Below are 14,309 nucleotides of genomic sequence, written 5' to 3' on the forward strand. Positions count from 1 at the left end.
CATAGTATTAGCAGAAACACTTTAAGGGTAGTGAAGGTTAAAAGGAGAATTATTAGCTCTACTTGTGACCTGCTTGATGGTTTTGGACAGCAAGGACAGGTGGTGTATTTGTTTCCCTTGGTAGTTCCAGACTAGATCAAGGCACTTCTCCTTTCCCACAAAGAAGTGCCAGTAGAATAGAATTCTAATGGCAAAAGCAAGATCAAAGTGGGTTAGGATGTCTTCAGTGTCAGGATCTCTCCATGTCTATGAGAGAAAGTGATCTGACTTATTCAATGCCTGCTAGAAATTGAAGAATGGGAGCCAGATAAGGCTTAACACAGTTGCCTGTCATATTTAATAGCAGTGCAGTCTGAGATGCAAAATGATCAGGACATCTTTTCTGTAGGTCTCAACCAAGACTTAACTGAAATAGGCCTTGTGAGTACAATCCATGCTTTTACCTCCTCTAGCTTATTTATTGACCAAGATCTCCTAGTGTGATCTCTGGTGTGCAAAGGCTATTTATTTCTAAGCAGAGTTTTAAATGATAGTTGTTCCTAATATTTCTTGCAATACTTCTGCACTTTGAAACCAATGCTTTCCAAAAAAACCCCGATGTTCTATTTTCTTTTTGCTGTATTCAAATAGAGAAGAGGGAAAAACGCTGAAACTTGAAAAACTTTGGGGCTAAAACATATACCAACTGAAAAGATGCTTTCTAAGGAAGTTAAGTCTGAAGAAATTAATAGTTTCAGTAACAAAGTAACTGAAACCGAACTCTAGTGCTACGCACTGCAAAAAGCAAATTTCTTTTAGTGATTAACTGTAACTCTAAACTTTTCTAAGTTATTAGCAATGGTGCTTACATTGGCTTGATATTGCTCCAGAATTACATGACCTGGAAACTCTGGTTCTGGAACAGCTGCAAACTTCCGAACAACAATTAGCAATGTTTGAAGCCCAGAAAGACGAAGTTGATCACTGTGATCTGTGGCGGCCATAAAAGCCATACGGATCAAGTCAGCTAAATGCAATACCAAAAAGTCATCTGAAGAGAAAACAGAAATTAAAAAAAGAAAACAGTTTTATTAAGTTTAGCTTTAGACATAATATATTTTGCAAGACTGCTCCCAACATTTTTAAAATGTATATTTTACCCTTTACCTTACTACATATCAAGGATTCACTTAAGGCAGCTTACACATACAACAATCTTACTTGGACATCTTATGTTAGCTGATCTAGGCTCCTTTCCATTTGAATGTAAAAAAAAAAAGTACTTAGAATAAAGCATAAATATCTTTATGTATGAGGCAGATTTTCTAAAAGAGTTTTGAGGAAAACAGCTCCAGGTAAACATAGAGAGGCACTGAAAACTAGCTCTGTGTTTCTACTGGTAATTATGCAAATTATGGAAAGAAAAAAAAGTGGAGTTTTTTAGTCATACTCCCAGATACCAAACTGTGATTTTGTAGGCTGGTGCCAGCTATCACTTCTGATTGCCAATGCTTATGCAGAAACAATGGCTTCCTACGTGTATGCCATGGTACTATAACCAGGAAAGTGAGTGTAAATGCTGCAGTGATACGCCAATATTTTGACAAATAAAAATGGCTCTACACCTTAATAAAGAAAAGCTTCTAATCAGAGTAATCAAAGGCTTCAATGATTACAAACAACAAATTTATGATGAATTTCATTAAGATGCAAACAGCTAACATTTATTTTAAGCATATTTTGCATTCTGAGAAATTCTTTCAGTGCTTAACACATACCCCTTGAATCACGTTGTTTTCTTTCCTGAGCCAAAGTTATGTCAAAATGTGCACTGCCTGCATTTTCACACTGGCTTACAATTTTACAAACACACTCTGCAGCAAAAACTCTGGTAGACCATCGTGGATTACTGAAAGGATGGAACCTCTCATCGCTGTCAGACGTTAATACAGATGCATCATCCACTTTGGCAGTTTCCTCTTCTTGAGTGGTATCTACTGAAGCTACTGTATTGAAATCTGTATTTAGAACACGGGGAAAAAAAAAAGAAATGTAATATTCTTTCTTACTGTAACTGAAAACTACAGGAATACTCATAAGAAAATCTCTTCAAAGTCCATCTCTAGCCTCCAACTCACTATGACTCCCTTCAACCTTGGTGTCTTAAAGTAAATGCTATAATTAAAAATAAAATGTAACAAAACTGTCTGCATTTGGTTGATATTACTTGCTGGAAGACAAGATCAATACCACGAAATTAAATGAAGAACTGCAGTGAAAGAAGTGAAAGAAAAAAAAACCCTTTTAAAGTAAGTGTGACACATTAGAAGCTATTACCTTTCCAAATCAAAAAATCTAAATCCAAGAAGTTTTCCTCCTGCACTGCAGGTAAAAGAAAAGAAATTCCCCCCCCAATATTCAGCACAATAATTAATTTTATCTGCTCAGGAGTTTCATTATGATACAGTAGGTCTGCATCATTCCTATTATTAATAGAAGAGAAGGTCTGAATATTTTTCTTGTAGGTACTTCCACAGGATGCGCAAGCTCAAATGTATTCTGCATTTCCATTTCTGATATGGAAATAAGTTAACATTAGGACTATAAATCAACAAGAATATGAATAGGCAAGACATACTAAAATGTTGACAAAAACTTGTTCGATAGGGAAAAGGCAGTCAGAAGGGAGAAAGTCATATTCCTTCTGAAAGAACTAAGTTAAAGGGTTCAGTGTTTCGATATGAAGGACAATGATACACTTCATAAATGTGAAAATTCAAGAAACAGGAATACTTTCCCTCAGCGACATACTGTACTGCTGCAGGCCTTATTTTGTGTTCTCAAACACAGTGTATTAGGACTTACCAGCTGAGGCAGCAAGAACATCTTTACAAAGCTTCAGCCAAAAAGAGAGCTTTTCAACTGCCATTGAAGTAAGCATATGAGTCAGAGTCTCTTTGATATCTTGGCACAATCTTTGATCCAATTCTTTGTCCAGCAAGCCCAGCAATGCCCCCTCCAGGCCTATTTCTCTGATGTTAACATCTGCTAAGAACAAAGTCTGTGAGCTGAATGCTGTACATCACAAAACTGCAGTAAAGACCACAGAAAACCCACTGAAGGTTGCACACAGAGTATCTTGTGAACAACAAGTATCTAGCCCCGAAATACTTTTGAAATAATAGTATTAATTGCTTTAATACCATGTCTAAACCATCTGAGTACAAAACAAACTTTGAACTTTTACAGAAACATACTAACAACAGGAAGAAAGTTCCCCCCCTGCCGCAAAAAAAAGAATCCTACTCTGAATTTCACAGCATATCAGGTAATCACCATAGCATCTGAGCTCCTGAAAAAAATTATCTTTGGCCATCTGATTCCTCACACTAACCCATAAGGTAATACTAAAGCAATGTTTTAACTTGAAAGGGAAGTTATTCTCCACCAAAGCTCAAAACCAGACACGTGGAAATGATTTGTTAAATGAATATGACCGATTTTTATTTGCCCAATATAACCATTTTAAAAATCAGCAGTTTTACAAAATGGCTACAGTCTATCTTTTCTGAAAATTTCCAAATGAGCTTGAATTGAAATCCAAAGTGAAATCATTTACCACCACCATCCCCTCACAGGAAGGCACATGAGGATGAACTGGTGATCATTCTCAGGCCTTTTAGCAAAAAACCCAAACCTTTAGGAAATTAAAAATTCTAGGGACCCCAGCTGATCATTACTTAACTAGTTCTCCAAAGAGGTCAACAGAAACTTTCTTCAACAGGTTTTGTACAACTTCCCTCAATGACAGATTTTTAATTTAAGAAGAGATTTACATGGGAAAATAAAATTATGAATATGCATGTAAAATGCAGGACTATGAAGCAGTTACTACAACAGCTAATGGCTAGATAGGCTTAGGTTTCTCTGGAACTCCACTTGCATTTTCTCATAGTGACCCTTACTATCCACAGTATATGAAAAGCAATAGTATCTTCATTTTATCACTAAGAAAGGGTTTGGATGCTTCCATAATTTGGTACTATATAAAGAACTGAAGCAGAAAACCTTTTTGAGTTAAAGATTTCAAGAACATAGCAAAGTTTTCATACCCATAGGAGAGTGTGTTTAAAATTCACTATCAATGTGTCAAGCTCTTTGATCTCAAAACTTCAATACGTTACCTGGAGTAAAATCTTCTCTGCTCTCTTTAACTAATGCAACAGCATATTCTGATACCTCAGCAGCTTCTCTTTGCACAAGTTGACGTAAGCAAGCTACCACTGCACGTCTCAATAATAAATATGAGCTACAGAGATTCACCTGAAACATGCAAGAAGAAACAGTAAGATGGCTAACAAAACTTTATAGCGATACCTCAGTAAGGCCGGTATTTTCTGAACAATTGCAGTTATGGCAAATCTGTGAAGTCAGTAAGCATGTAATTGATGCTATTTTTGCTCAGCTTTTTTATTTTTTTAAAGCCCAAATGAAAGGTTTTGCAACTCCTGTAATCAATTTTAACGTATCAGTACTTTTAACACTTTCTCTCCAAAGGTAACTTATAAGACTGGTTTGGGGCTGGATCCTACCGATACCAGTAGAAAGACCTCCATTAACTTCAATGACAGCTGAATCGTGGTCTCAGTGAACAATTAACTCCATTCTTTGACTACAGAGTATATATAATGGGCTTGAAAACTCAGTGCAAAAGAAAATGACTCAAATCATCCTCAGATGTAACTAGAGAAATGCCAATGTAACCAAGGGTGAGACAGTCAATCACGCTTTAGTAAATCTGAACTCCATGCATGAAAGGAAGTCTTTAAGAAAGGGCAAAGAGAATACTGCTGCAATTTCATCACAAAAAACGTTATATACTCAGATTACATTAAATTATGTTTTAGAGAAGGTGAGAGGAAGGGTGACAGTTACTGGTGAATGTATCACACTGAGACAAGTCAGCTCTCCTGAGCAGTTTCTAGCAAAAGAGTTTATAGCATCACCATATTTTAACACCAGCAGGCCAGTGTGTGTTTTTTATACTGAAAAATACATGATAACAGATTCATTATTACAGAAATAAGGAAAAACACTTAAAAACCCCAAGACATAGCCTCAAGGTTTTTTTGTTAGAGTGGAGCTTTCTGATTTTTATTTGCTTGCTTTCAATTTTAAGAACATTCTGAAGGGGATCCCAAAGATACAATGAACCAGCTGTGTGGCCAGGCAAGATGGCTACACCAATATTTATGCAGCTTCTTTTAAATTAAGCTTAGGTTATCATCAAAAAAGTTATTCTCTACAACTAAGCAATTGTGTACTCTTAGCTGTCATCATCCTTAAAGTAGACAGAGCTGAGTGTCTGCTGCAGGGAAACCTTGCAGTGAGGTCATGCTCCTCATTTGTCAGCAACAGGTCAATTATGTTAGTCAAAATGACTAATACATGTTAGCTAATGTACAGTTAAAAAGAACAACTTAAGGACAAAAAGCTTTGTTACATTAACAAAACTAAGCTTCGTCTTCTGAATTTCTATGCATGCACATGAATCTACAATACTCAGAATTACATATTTAATACACACAAAGATACACTCTCTGCACAATCCTTCTAAAAGAAAAGAAACCTGACTCAATAAGTATGTCTGCAAGATACTTTAATTGAAACTTTAAAAACAAGTGAGGCTTTTAATGCAACATTTATGCAAGCAGGCTACACATTCTACTTCAAGTTGGACATGCATAAATTGCGTGCTCATTTTTAATAGGGAAAAAACAGAGGATCCAATTCAGGCTACTGAATAATGCAAGATGCACATTTGTCATCTCTCTCATTCTCCCACATTCTAAGCAGGGGACAGGACTAAATAACAGACACAAAATGCAAGCATCACATACAAACTTAAATGAACAAACAGTTCCCTTTCTGTGCTTAACACGTTAAAAACAAAATTATGCCTCACTACGCACATAAATAAAATGTATGTCTGCCATCTGCAGAAAGTTAGGAAGGGTCTGGTTAGGATAACAATCAAATGTCACTTGACATGCTAAAAGAAATTACATTAAAATGGTTAAAAGGAAAAGATAACAGATGAAATAAAAAACACCACTGCAAACTGCAAAAGTTTAGGATTAACAAGGCACAGGGACCTACCAACACAGAATTATCCAACAAGATTTCCTGCACAAAAACAAATGACAAACCAGTCATGACAAAACCAAAATATAGATATCACAGTGATAACATCCACACATGGAAACTGTTACATGTAAATTCAGCGTATATTAAAATTCAGAATCTTACCTCAAACATACCAAAACCCTAATTTGCTTAGTTCATTTATCTTATATTTAATGCTATTAATATTTAATAACACACTTAAATTGCAAGCCAGCTGCCCCTAAAATTAGTACTTAAACAGTACCAAGACAACAGCACAGCACAGTTATTGACATAGTATACTTATCGTGTTTCAAAATATCTTTAATGTCTTGCAGCTGAAAACTGGTGTTCACTGCATCATAAGCTTACACAGATAAGCTCTTTAGAAGTCTGTGCTAAGTTAGCTTTAGAGCTAATGTTAGACATGATTAGAAGCATATGATTTCTATTCCACTAGAGCCAAGAATTTAACTGACAGGATAAGCATTACTGTTAGATGCAAAGCCCCGTGAAAAAAGATCCAATTGACAAACAAGGAATACTTGCAGAAGCTGGAGAAGGGAAGCTGGATAATGACAGGCACATGTACACAATTTAAAAAAAAAAACCCACAACAAAAAACGAGCCAGTGAAGCTGTGTATCCATTGCCTGAGCCATGTTTTGTTAGTGCTAGCATAGTCACAAACTGAACGGTCTAAATACTTTGGGGACCTGAACCACCTCATGCTCTAGGGTGCGGGAAGACAGATGGAGAAGGCAGTTTGCAGCTGGTCACAGCAATTGTGTTGGCATGCCTAATGCTACATTTACAAAGAAAACAACAGAAAAGAAAACAACAGAAAAGAAAATGTCTATTTCAGAATTTTATACAGGCAAGTTTGAAGACACAGAAATTTTCCGGAAACCTTGGGGAAAAAGGATGGAAAGGGGAGTTGGTTCAAATATTACTAAAAAAAATAATAAAATAAAAAAAAAATAAATAAAAATTCTTTGCACATTTGTCTTCAAGATTTTATGAATGAGAATTCATGTTTCTATGGACAGAAGGGGAAAAGATCAATTTTCTGACTGCAGAATCTTTGCCTCTCCTGTTTTCCTGTCTTAAATAAAGAATGCAGTGGTGAATATCCACAGCATCTAGCGTCCAGCTTTTATACTCTACTTCCCCTTAAGACTTCAAAATGTGTTGCAAAGGAGGACAGTCACACCTTGTTCTCCACTTGCAGAAATTTAAACTCATGGAGAATGACTTGCTGAGGGTCACCTTGCAAGCCAACAACAGAGACAAGAGCAGATTTCGGGTCCAGTCCAATAGTTTATTCTGCTTCCCTAGCAAGACGGTGATTTAGTGGGTGGAAACTACATGGATGGATGGTGAGTTTTACAAATGCAGAAGTCTGGTTGTGCAATGATCTTCTCACAGACCTGCAAAGCACACACTCAGACCTTCTTTGTTTATGACACTCTTGAGAGACGTATTGACATTTACTGAATTGTCAGTATCAGCAACATTGGCTGTAGTTCTGTAACAAGTTCATGAGAATGAGAAAAATTCATCCACGTAAGGCCACTGACTTTGGTGGACTCCTCCTTTGGTGGTGAAGCTCACAATCGTTTCTGGGATAGAGGTGAATACACACGTGTACAGATGCACAAACACACACACACTTGAGCCATGAACCATGCTGCTTCTTAATTGACTAATTTAATATTATAAAGTTCATAATGTACTGTATGAAGTACTTTGAGACAATTTGTAAAAACAATAAAGATCAGTAATATCGTATAGACCAGACAACTTTATCACGACATCCTTGTTATTAATAAGTACTTGCTATTAGTTAGAGAGATCATACTGTACATGGAAGCAGACTGTACATGGACTTACATATGATCCTAAATGCTAATATATCCTCTGAGCAAAAGAGTGACTTATATGATTTGTTGTGATTTTATCAATGTAAGAAAAACTGTGTTTTACCCAGAGAAGAGATAATCCTAGCTGGTATATGTTAAAAGAAAGAACACTTCAGATGAGTTCCAGTTCTTCTGCAACTAGTATATCCGTGCCTAACACAATGTGGGGCTGAAAGAGCCTCTCCTTCAATTTTTCCTGGCTCCCACAATCATGTTTCTAGTCAAACTGAATAAAAGATAAATGGAAGGAATCTAAACTTTATACAAAATCAATACATGGTTACTATCGATATACAAGTGCTACCTAGGGGAAGATGTGAATAAGAACTGTGTTAAGATAGACAAGAGAGATTAAAAAAAAACCCCCACCATACTTTATTGTCTGTGTTTTTTTGTTTCTCTCTGATTTACAGGGAGACTAGATGGTCTTATTAAAAAAAAAACAAACAAAATAAACAAAAACAAGCAAACCCTAGCTAGCCCCTGAAAACCCACCGAGGCTAATAACTACCAGATAATTATTTTTGCTTTCTTCATAGAACTCAGTGTTTCAGAACAGCAGCTATTCAAAGACAGAGAGACTTTGGGGGGAAAAAAAACAAACAAAAAACCCCCCAGCAAACAAACAAAACCCCCCACCTCTTTGTCAAATAGGGCTGAAAAAGAATCCTGTTTATTTTTTCCAAAGACCTAGTTTGACTATTACTTATGTGTCAGAAATTTTTATACTGACTGCCGAGAAGTCAGTACACTGAAGCATTAGTGCTACAGAAATTACAAAATAGAGAAATCTACAATTTTTCACCATCATGAAAAAACAAACCCAAACAAAACAATTCTCAGTAATTAGCACACAAGGTTTTTTTAATCAATCCTTCACCTAAGACATAGAAAGCAGCAGAGAAAAAAAAAACTGGCCAACATAAAATAGCTGGTAAAAATCCAGCACGAAGTTGTAATAATAAGAGCAGCAGATTGCACTTGCAAGCAGTTCAGAAGGCCCAGATTTCTACAGAGTGTGCTCATTTTGTAAAGGGGAAGCAGCAACTGGGGAAAAAACTGAAAAAAATAGACAATACTTGCCTGTAGGAGGATATGAAACACCTCACCCCTGCACAATGATCATTTTCTCTGGTTAAAGAAGCATCTGCATTTTTTAAGTGTTTCTGAACAAAATGTTTCAAAATACAAGGATATAGACTAGTAAACGTATACTCACACATAGGCAGCTTACAAGGCTAGACAAGTTGACATGTCGAGGAGCAAACATGTGAAGCTGCTGAAGGCAAGAGATGGCTTGAGCCTGAACAAGGCAGTCGGGATTATCCTGCATCACTGCACAGCCCAGGAGGCAGGAAGTTCTTAAGGCTGAAACTGTCGTACTGCTGCCTATATTCGGAAGAAAAAAGGGTTTTGGTTTTAAAATATCAACTTTATTTTTCAAAACATGACAACCTGTCTTCTTCCCAAGCGACCCATAACTCTCATCCTCTTGAAGGATACTTTCTATGTCTGCGTTATACTCTGATATCAATGAATAACAGTCACATTGCTCTCTGGAAATTTCAGTGTCCAGCTACCTAAAAGTTGATTTAGATGCAAATTTTAAGTGTCTGCATCATAACTAAGACACAGACTGGCTCCTAACTCTTGAAATATGAATACCTTCTGTTTTCATGCTAAATGTAAGAATTTTCAGCCCAAGACAAGGCTTGGAGAACCAGTTCAAACAAAGGAAAAGATGTCAAAAAGAGACACTACTTTTGGAAAACTAGCAGTCATGTCATCTTGATTGCATAAACTCATGGCCTGTGAAATACTGTCTTACAACGAGTTAAAAAACTTAGCATGCACTTACTTGTGGATAAAATTTGAATTACACATTCAAACAATGTTTAGCAATTTTGTTGCTAAACCAAACAAAGCCAACACTATTGTATGTTGCATACCTTGCAACTCAGGGCCCAGCGTGGTAATAAGTGCATTTAAACAGCGACCAAGGCTTTGGTGAACTTCAGCGTAAGCAGGAGGCACAGTCAACAACAACATGAGAACGAGAGATAAGGTAGGTTCCACATGCACATTATACAAGGGGCCAGCTAAATCTACTATCAGTGACAGAGAGTGTAGGGCCCATGCCTGTAAAATAAGAGCAGCAGTCATGTAATGTCTATATGATAGAATAAACGTAAGCTCTTTTCAGAATTTGATAGTTCAAGTGAAATTCAGTAATTGTGTAATAAAAGTTGCACTTTTAGGTTCCAAAGGGACAAATGGAGAGGTTATAGAAAGAAGCTTTAAGAACCTGATGCTTAATAAACCATTTTGAATATTTTACAAGGAACTGTATGTTCTGCAGTGAAAGAGCCATTTTCAATTTGTCATTGTTAATTTAAAAAAATAAATTAATCTAATAGTAGATTAATTTAATAGCGATTATTATTCTTCAAATACATTCTACTCTTTGTAAAATTTCTTATAGGTCCATGTGCAAGAACAAAAGAATTATGAAAAAATACTATAACAGAGTTGCTGAAACAACATATTGTTTTAGTCTCAGTTACTTTGCATCAATAGCCACATCTGTTTCATATCAACACACAGTTCTTCTCTGTGTAAAGATATTGTAGATAAAGCTTAAAAAATGCTTTAATTGAGATTTAGACAATTATATGGAATACACTCAATGTCTCTTAAAGCTATTCTGATAGATAACAGTTTTAGCCACAGAGAAATAATTTGAATTAGTCTTCAGAACATCTTGCCTTATTCAAGGAAGTATATTGACCAACTTCTACAGCATTCAGGCTACAAATACCTGGTATTTACTACATAACCCTTCAACAAGTAATGCTGCGAGGAAAACATCGTAGCTGAGACAAAAACTGACACGAACAAAAAAACCTAGGTACTATCTAGTCAAGGTCAAGATATAGATGAACGTGAAATTAATCAATTCCTAAAACATCAGATACTGTTTCTGAAGCCAGCATATCTTAGCCTTATCAGCCTCACTGATCATTAAATAAGAACCTCCCATATCTCATCATAGTTCTTTCTTGGAAGGTGGATTTCAAGCCGGGACTATGGTTTTCATTACCTTTGCGCTCCAGCCATCACCTGTGAGGTATGCTGGACTGGTTTTGGCTGGGACAGAGTTAATTTCCATCCTAGTAGCTGGCATAGTGCTGTGTTTTGGATTTAGGATGAGAACAATGTTGATAACACACCGATGTTTTAGCTGTTGCTGAGCAGTGCTTACACTAGTCAAGGACTTTTCAGCTTCCCATGCTCTACTGACTGAGAAGGCTGGAGGTGCACAAGAAGCTGGGAGGGGGCACAGCCAGGACAGCTGACCCAAACTGGCCACAGGGATATTCCATACCATGTGATGTCATGCACAGTATATATACTGGGGGGAGTTGACCGCTGCTCGGGAACTGGCTGGGCATTGGTCGGCAGGTGGTGAGCAATTGCATCGTGCATCACTTGCTTTGTATATTCTTTTATCATTACTATTATTTTCCCTTCCTTTTCTATGCTATTAAACTGTCTTTATCTCAACTCATGAATTTTACTTTTTTTTTTTTTCCATTCTCTCCCCCATCCCAGTGGGGGCGGGAGGGGGAGGGGGAGCGGGCGGCTGTGTGGGTTCAGCTGCCTGCCAGGTTAAACCACAACATATGCCTAAGAGGTTGTGAAGTGTTATTCTTACAAGAAAAAACTTATACTCCAGAATATAAATCAGTTCATTTGTAACATAACATTTTTAGATAAGTAACAAGTACCTGTACATCAGGAGAAGTACTGTCCTGAGATAAAGTATAAAGGATTCCAACACATGCATTCAGGTGCTGAATAGAACCTATTCCTCCTAGGTACCTATACAGACATCCCAGAGCCAAAGAATGACCTGTTCTTGATACCACATCCCTAGCAGATTTCAGCCTATTAATTGTAAGGAAAGAAAGCTGTTAGTGTAATCACCAAGACTGATACTGTGTAATAAGCACATCCACAAATGGGAATTCTAGTATATAATCAGGAAAATATTTTAATAGACATTGTTATATTGCCAAAATTCTAAGTTCATTTATCATCTCTTATCTGAAGGAAGTACCAAAAATATTTTAGATATACTTAAATGACGTTGCTAGAACAGCAGCCAGTTTATTTGAAAATCTACATGCTTACTTAGACAATCTTCTTAAAGATCACCAAAACTAAGAAACATATGCAGAAGTCAGGCACTGCTTTTTCCTGTTAATTTCTGAAGTGACATCAAATTCATGAAGCAAAACAGCTTTTAAAAATTATCATAATAGTGGCCAGATAGATTTCTCAAACATTTTTATAAACTCAACCAGTAACTTACCACATTTTTTTTTTTAACTTACTTGTCAAAACTGACTTGTGCTAATCCAGCAGTGAAGGCACTGTCAGAAACCACCTGTGCCAATCTGGCCAAACACTCCGCAGCAGCACATCTTAGGAGTGGATTATTGCTTTCCAAGGCACTCATTACCAATGTCAGGGCAGACCTTCTAACTTCTTCTGGACCTAAACTTCCTTTGCAGTTAGCCAAGTGCTAAAAATAGGTATCAAATATATTAAACAGCAAGACAGGATAGTAATCAGAATGTGGTTTTCTGTCAGTCGTGCAAAAATTACAAGACCTGCAGAAGGAATTTGATTTTCTTCCGCTTTTATCTGAGGAATTCCTCTATTTTTATTTGCTGTTTTGTGAGTTAGAAGTCTAACTCCAGGTAAGTGCACATCATAGCACAACATTATAATATCAACATTCTGATTTTAAGAAATACTGGATAGATTGCAGTAGAACACAATAAACCATCACACTAGCATAAAATTCAGGAAATAAGAAGAAAACCAGTGAAAACAGAATAATGACACAAAGAAAAATCCCAGTCCAAAAAAAGAGTATAGGCAAAAGCTACAGCAGTTATCTGGAATGCATATTAAATACGCCCCAAATACAAGTATTGTACAATGAAAGGTCTTGCCTATTGTGAAAACATTTTGCCTTAGTTTGAAGAAAGCCTAAGAAAGGAAGAATGAAAACTGCACACAAACAGAGGAAAATACAAATAAACCATCAGGGAAAAGCAACAAACGGCAGATAGTTACAAGATTATTTTACCAATCGTTACTTTTTTATTTATACAGTAAGAAATATGAAAGAGACAGTGATAAAGACAGAAATTACACAAACAGAATTTTTCCATCTCTCTCCTATTTGAATGACACTAGTATGGATGCTAGTATACTACAGTGTACTAGAATGGGTTTCCCTAACCGTTAACATTAAAAAAAGGGAAAAATTAAACTGTGACTCTTCAGCAGTTAAGAAAAGTGTGACATCACAAAAAATATATTATCACAGAAAACAGGACTGATCTTCACCTTGACTGTTAATCAAAATAAGAACTTCTGTGTAGACACATTTGAACCAACAGATGCCATGTTTGGGGGGGGGGGCGGGGAGGGAGAGAGAGGGAGAGGGAGGGAGAGCGAGGGAAACAAAGGAGAGAAACAAAGGAGATTTACCTTTAAGAAAGTAGAAAAGGCTGACACAACATTAAGTTGTACTATTTGTTGCCGTGATCCTTTTGTTTGCTTTATGGAATTCAACAACTGCTCTAACACCTGGAGCCTTAAACAAAAACAGAAAAGAAACCACAGAATTAAAAATTAAGGAAAAAATCAAGCTTTTTTATTTTATTTTATAACACATAACAAAACCTATATATTATAGAAACAGAAGTGGGACAAATCTATGACCCTAACTCTTGAGCATTTTCCTTCAACTGGCATCCCTGTCTACTACAAAAAATTTTTGTATTCCATATTAAAATAGGTAATTACTCTACAAACACGAACTTTTTGCCTTTGTTTCCTTATAATATACATATTCACAGATAATCACTTATATCTAAGTAGCATTAGACAGATGTTATTAAAAGGAACCGTGTATGGGAATGATGCATTTTGGCTTACAATTGAGAAAGGAGGAGGGAAAAGAAAAAGAAAAGGAAAATGCAGTTATCTGCAACAATTAGTTCAGGTCTTGAGAAATAGGTGAAGAAAACCAACCAGCAACCTGGTGACAAGTAGGGGCAAAAAGCCCAGACAAACAGAAGAAAACCCACAAAAAAAAAAAAGCAGTCAGTGAAGACAGAATAAGGAAGGAAATGCAAGTCAGAAGAATGTATCGTAAAGCATG

At 36.4% G+C, this 14,309-nt stretch overlaps 1 protein-coding gene across 3 annotated transcripts in view; it reads right to left on the reverse strand.

Moving 5' to 3' along the window:
- HEATR5A (HEAT repeat containing 5A) overlaps nucleotides 1-14,309 on the reverse strand; it is a 69,810-nt gene that overhangs the window by 15,854 nt on the left and 39,647 nt on the right. For 2 of the 3 annotated variants that reach the window (XM_076344998.1, XM_076344997.1), the window contains exons 18-26: nucleotides 13,634-13,739; nucleotides 12,463-12,653; nucleotides 11,854-12,013; nucleotides 10,015-10,204; nucleotides 9,285-9,454; nucleotides 4,164-4,302; nucleotides 2,845-3,024; nucleotides 1,758-1,997; nucleotides 849-1,030 (exon numbers count right to left, since the gene is read on the reverse strand). In XM_076344998.1, the coding sequence (XP_076201113.1) occupies nucleotides 849-1,030; nucleotides 1,758-1,997; nucleotides 2,845-3,024; nucleotides 4,164-4,302; nucleotides 9,285-9,454; nucleotides 10,015-10,204; nucleotides 11,854-12,013; nucleotides 12,463-12,653; nucleotides 13,634-13,739 (1,558 nt within the window). Of the gene's footprint in view, nucleotides 1-848; nucleotides 1,031-1,757; nucleotides 1,998-2,844; nucleotides 3,025-4,163; nucleotides 4,303-6,138; nucleotides 6,166-9,284; nucleotides 9,455-10,014; nucleotides 10,205-11,853; nucleotides 12,014-12,462; nucleotides 12,654-13,633; nucleotides 13,740-14,309 lie in introns of all 3 variants that reach the window. The other variant, XM_076344996.1, reaches the window with a different exon arrangement.

This window comes from Aptenodytes patagonicus, chromosome 7 (genome assembly GCF_965638725.1).
Source record: "Aptenodytes patagonicus chromosome 7, bAptPat1.pri.cur, whole genome shotgun sequence".
NCBI classification, from domain to species: domain Eukaryota; kingdom Metazoa; phylum Chordata; class Aves; order Sphenisciformes; family Spheniscidae; genus Aptenodytes; species Aptenodytes patagonicus.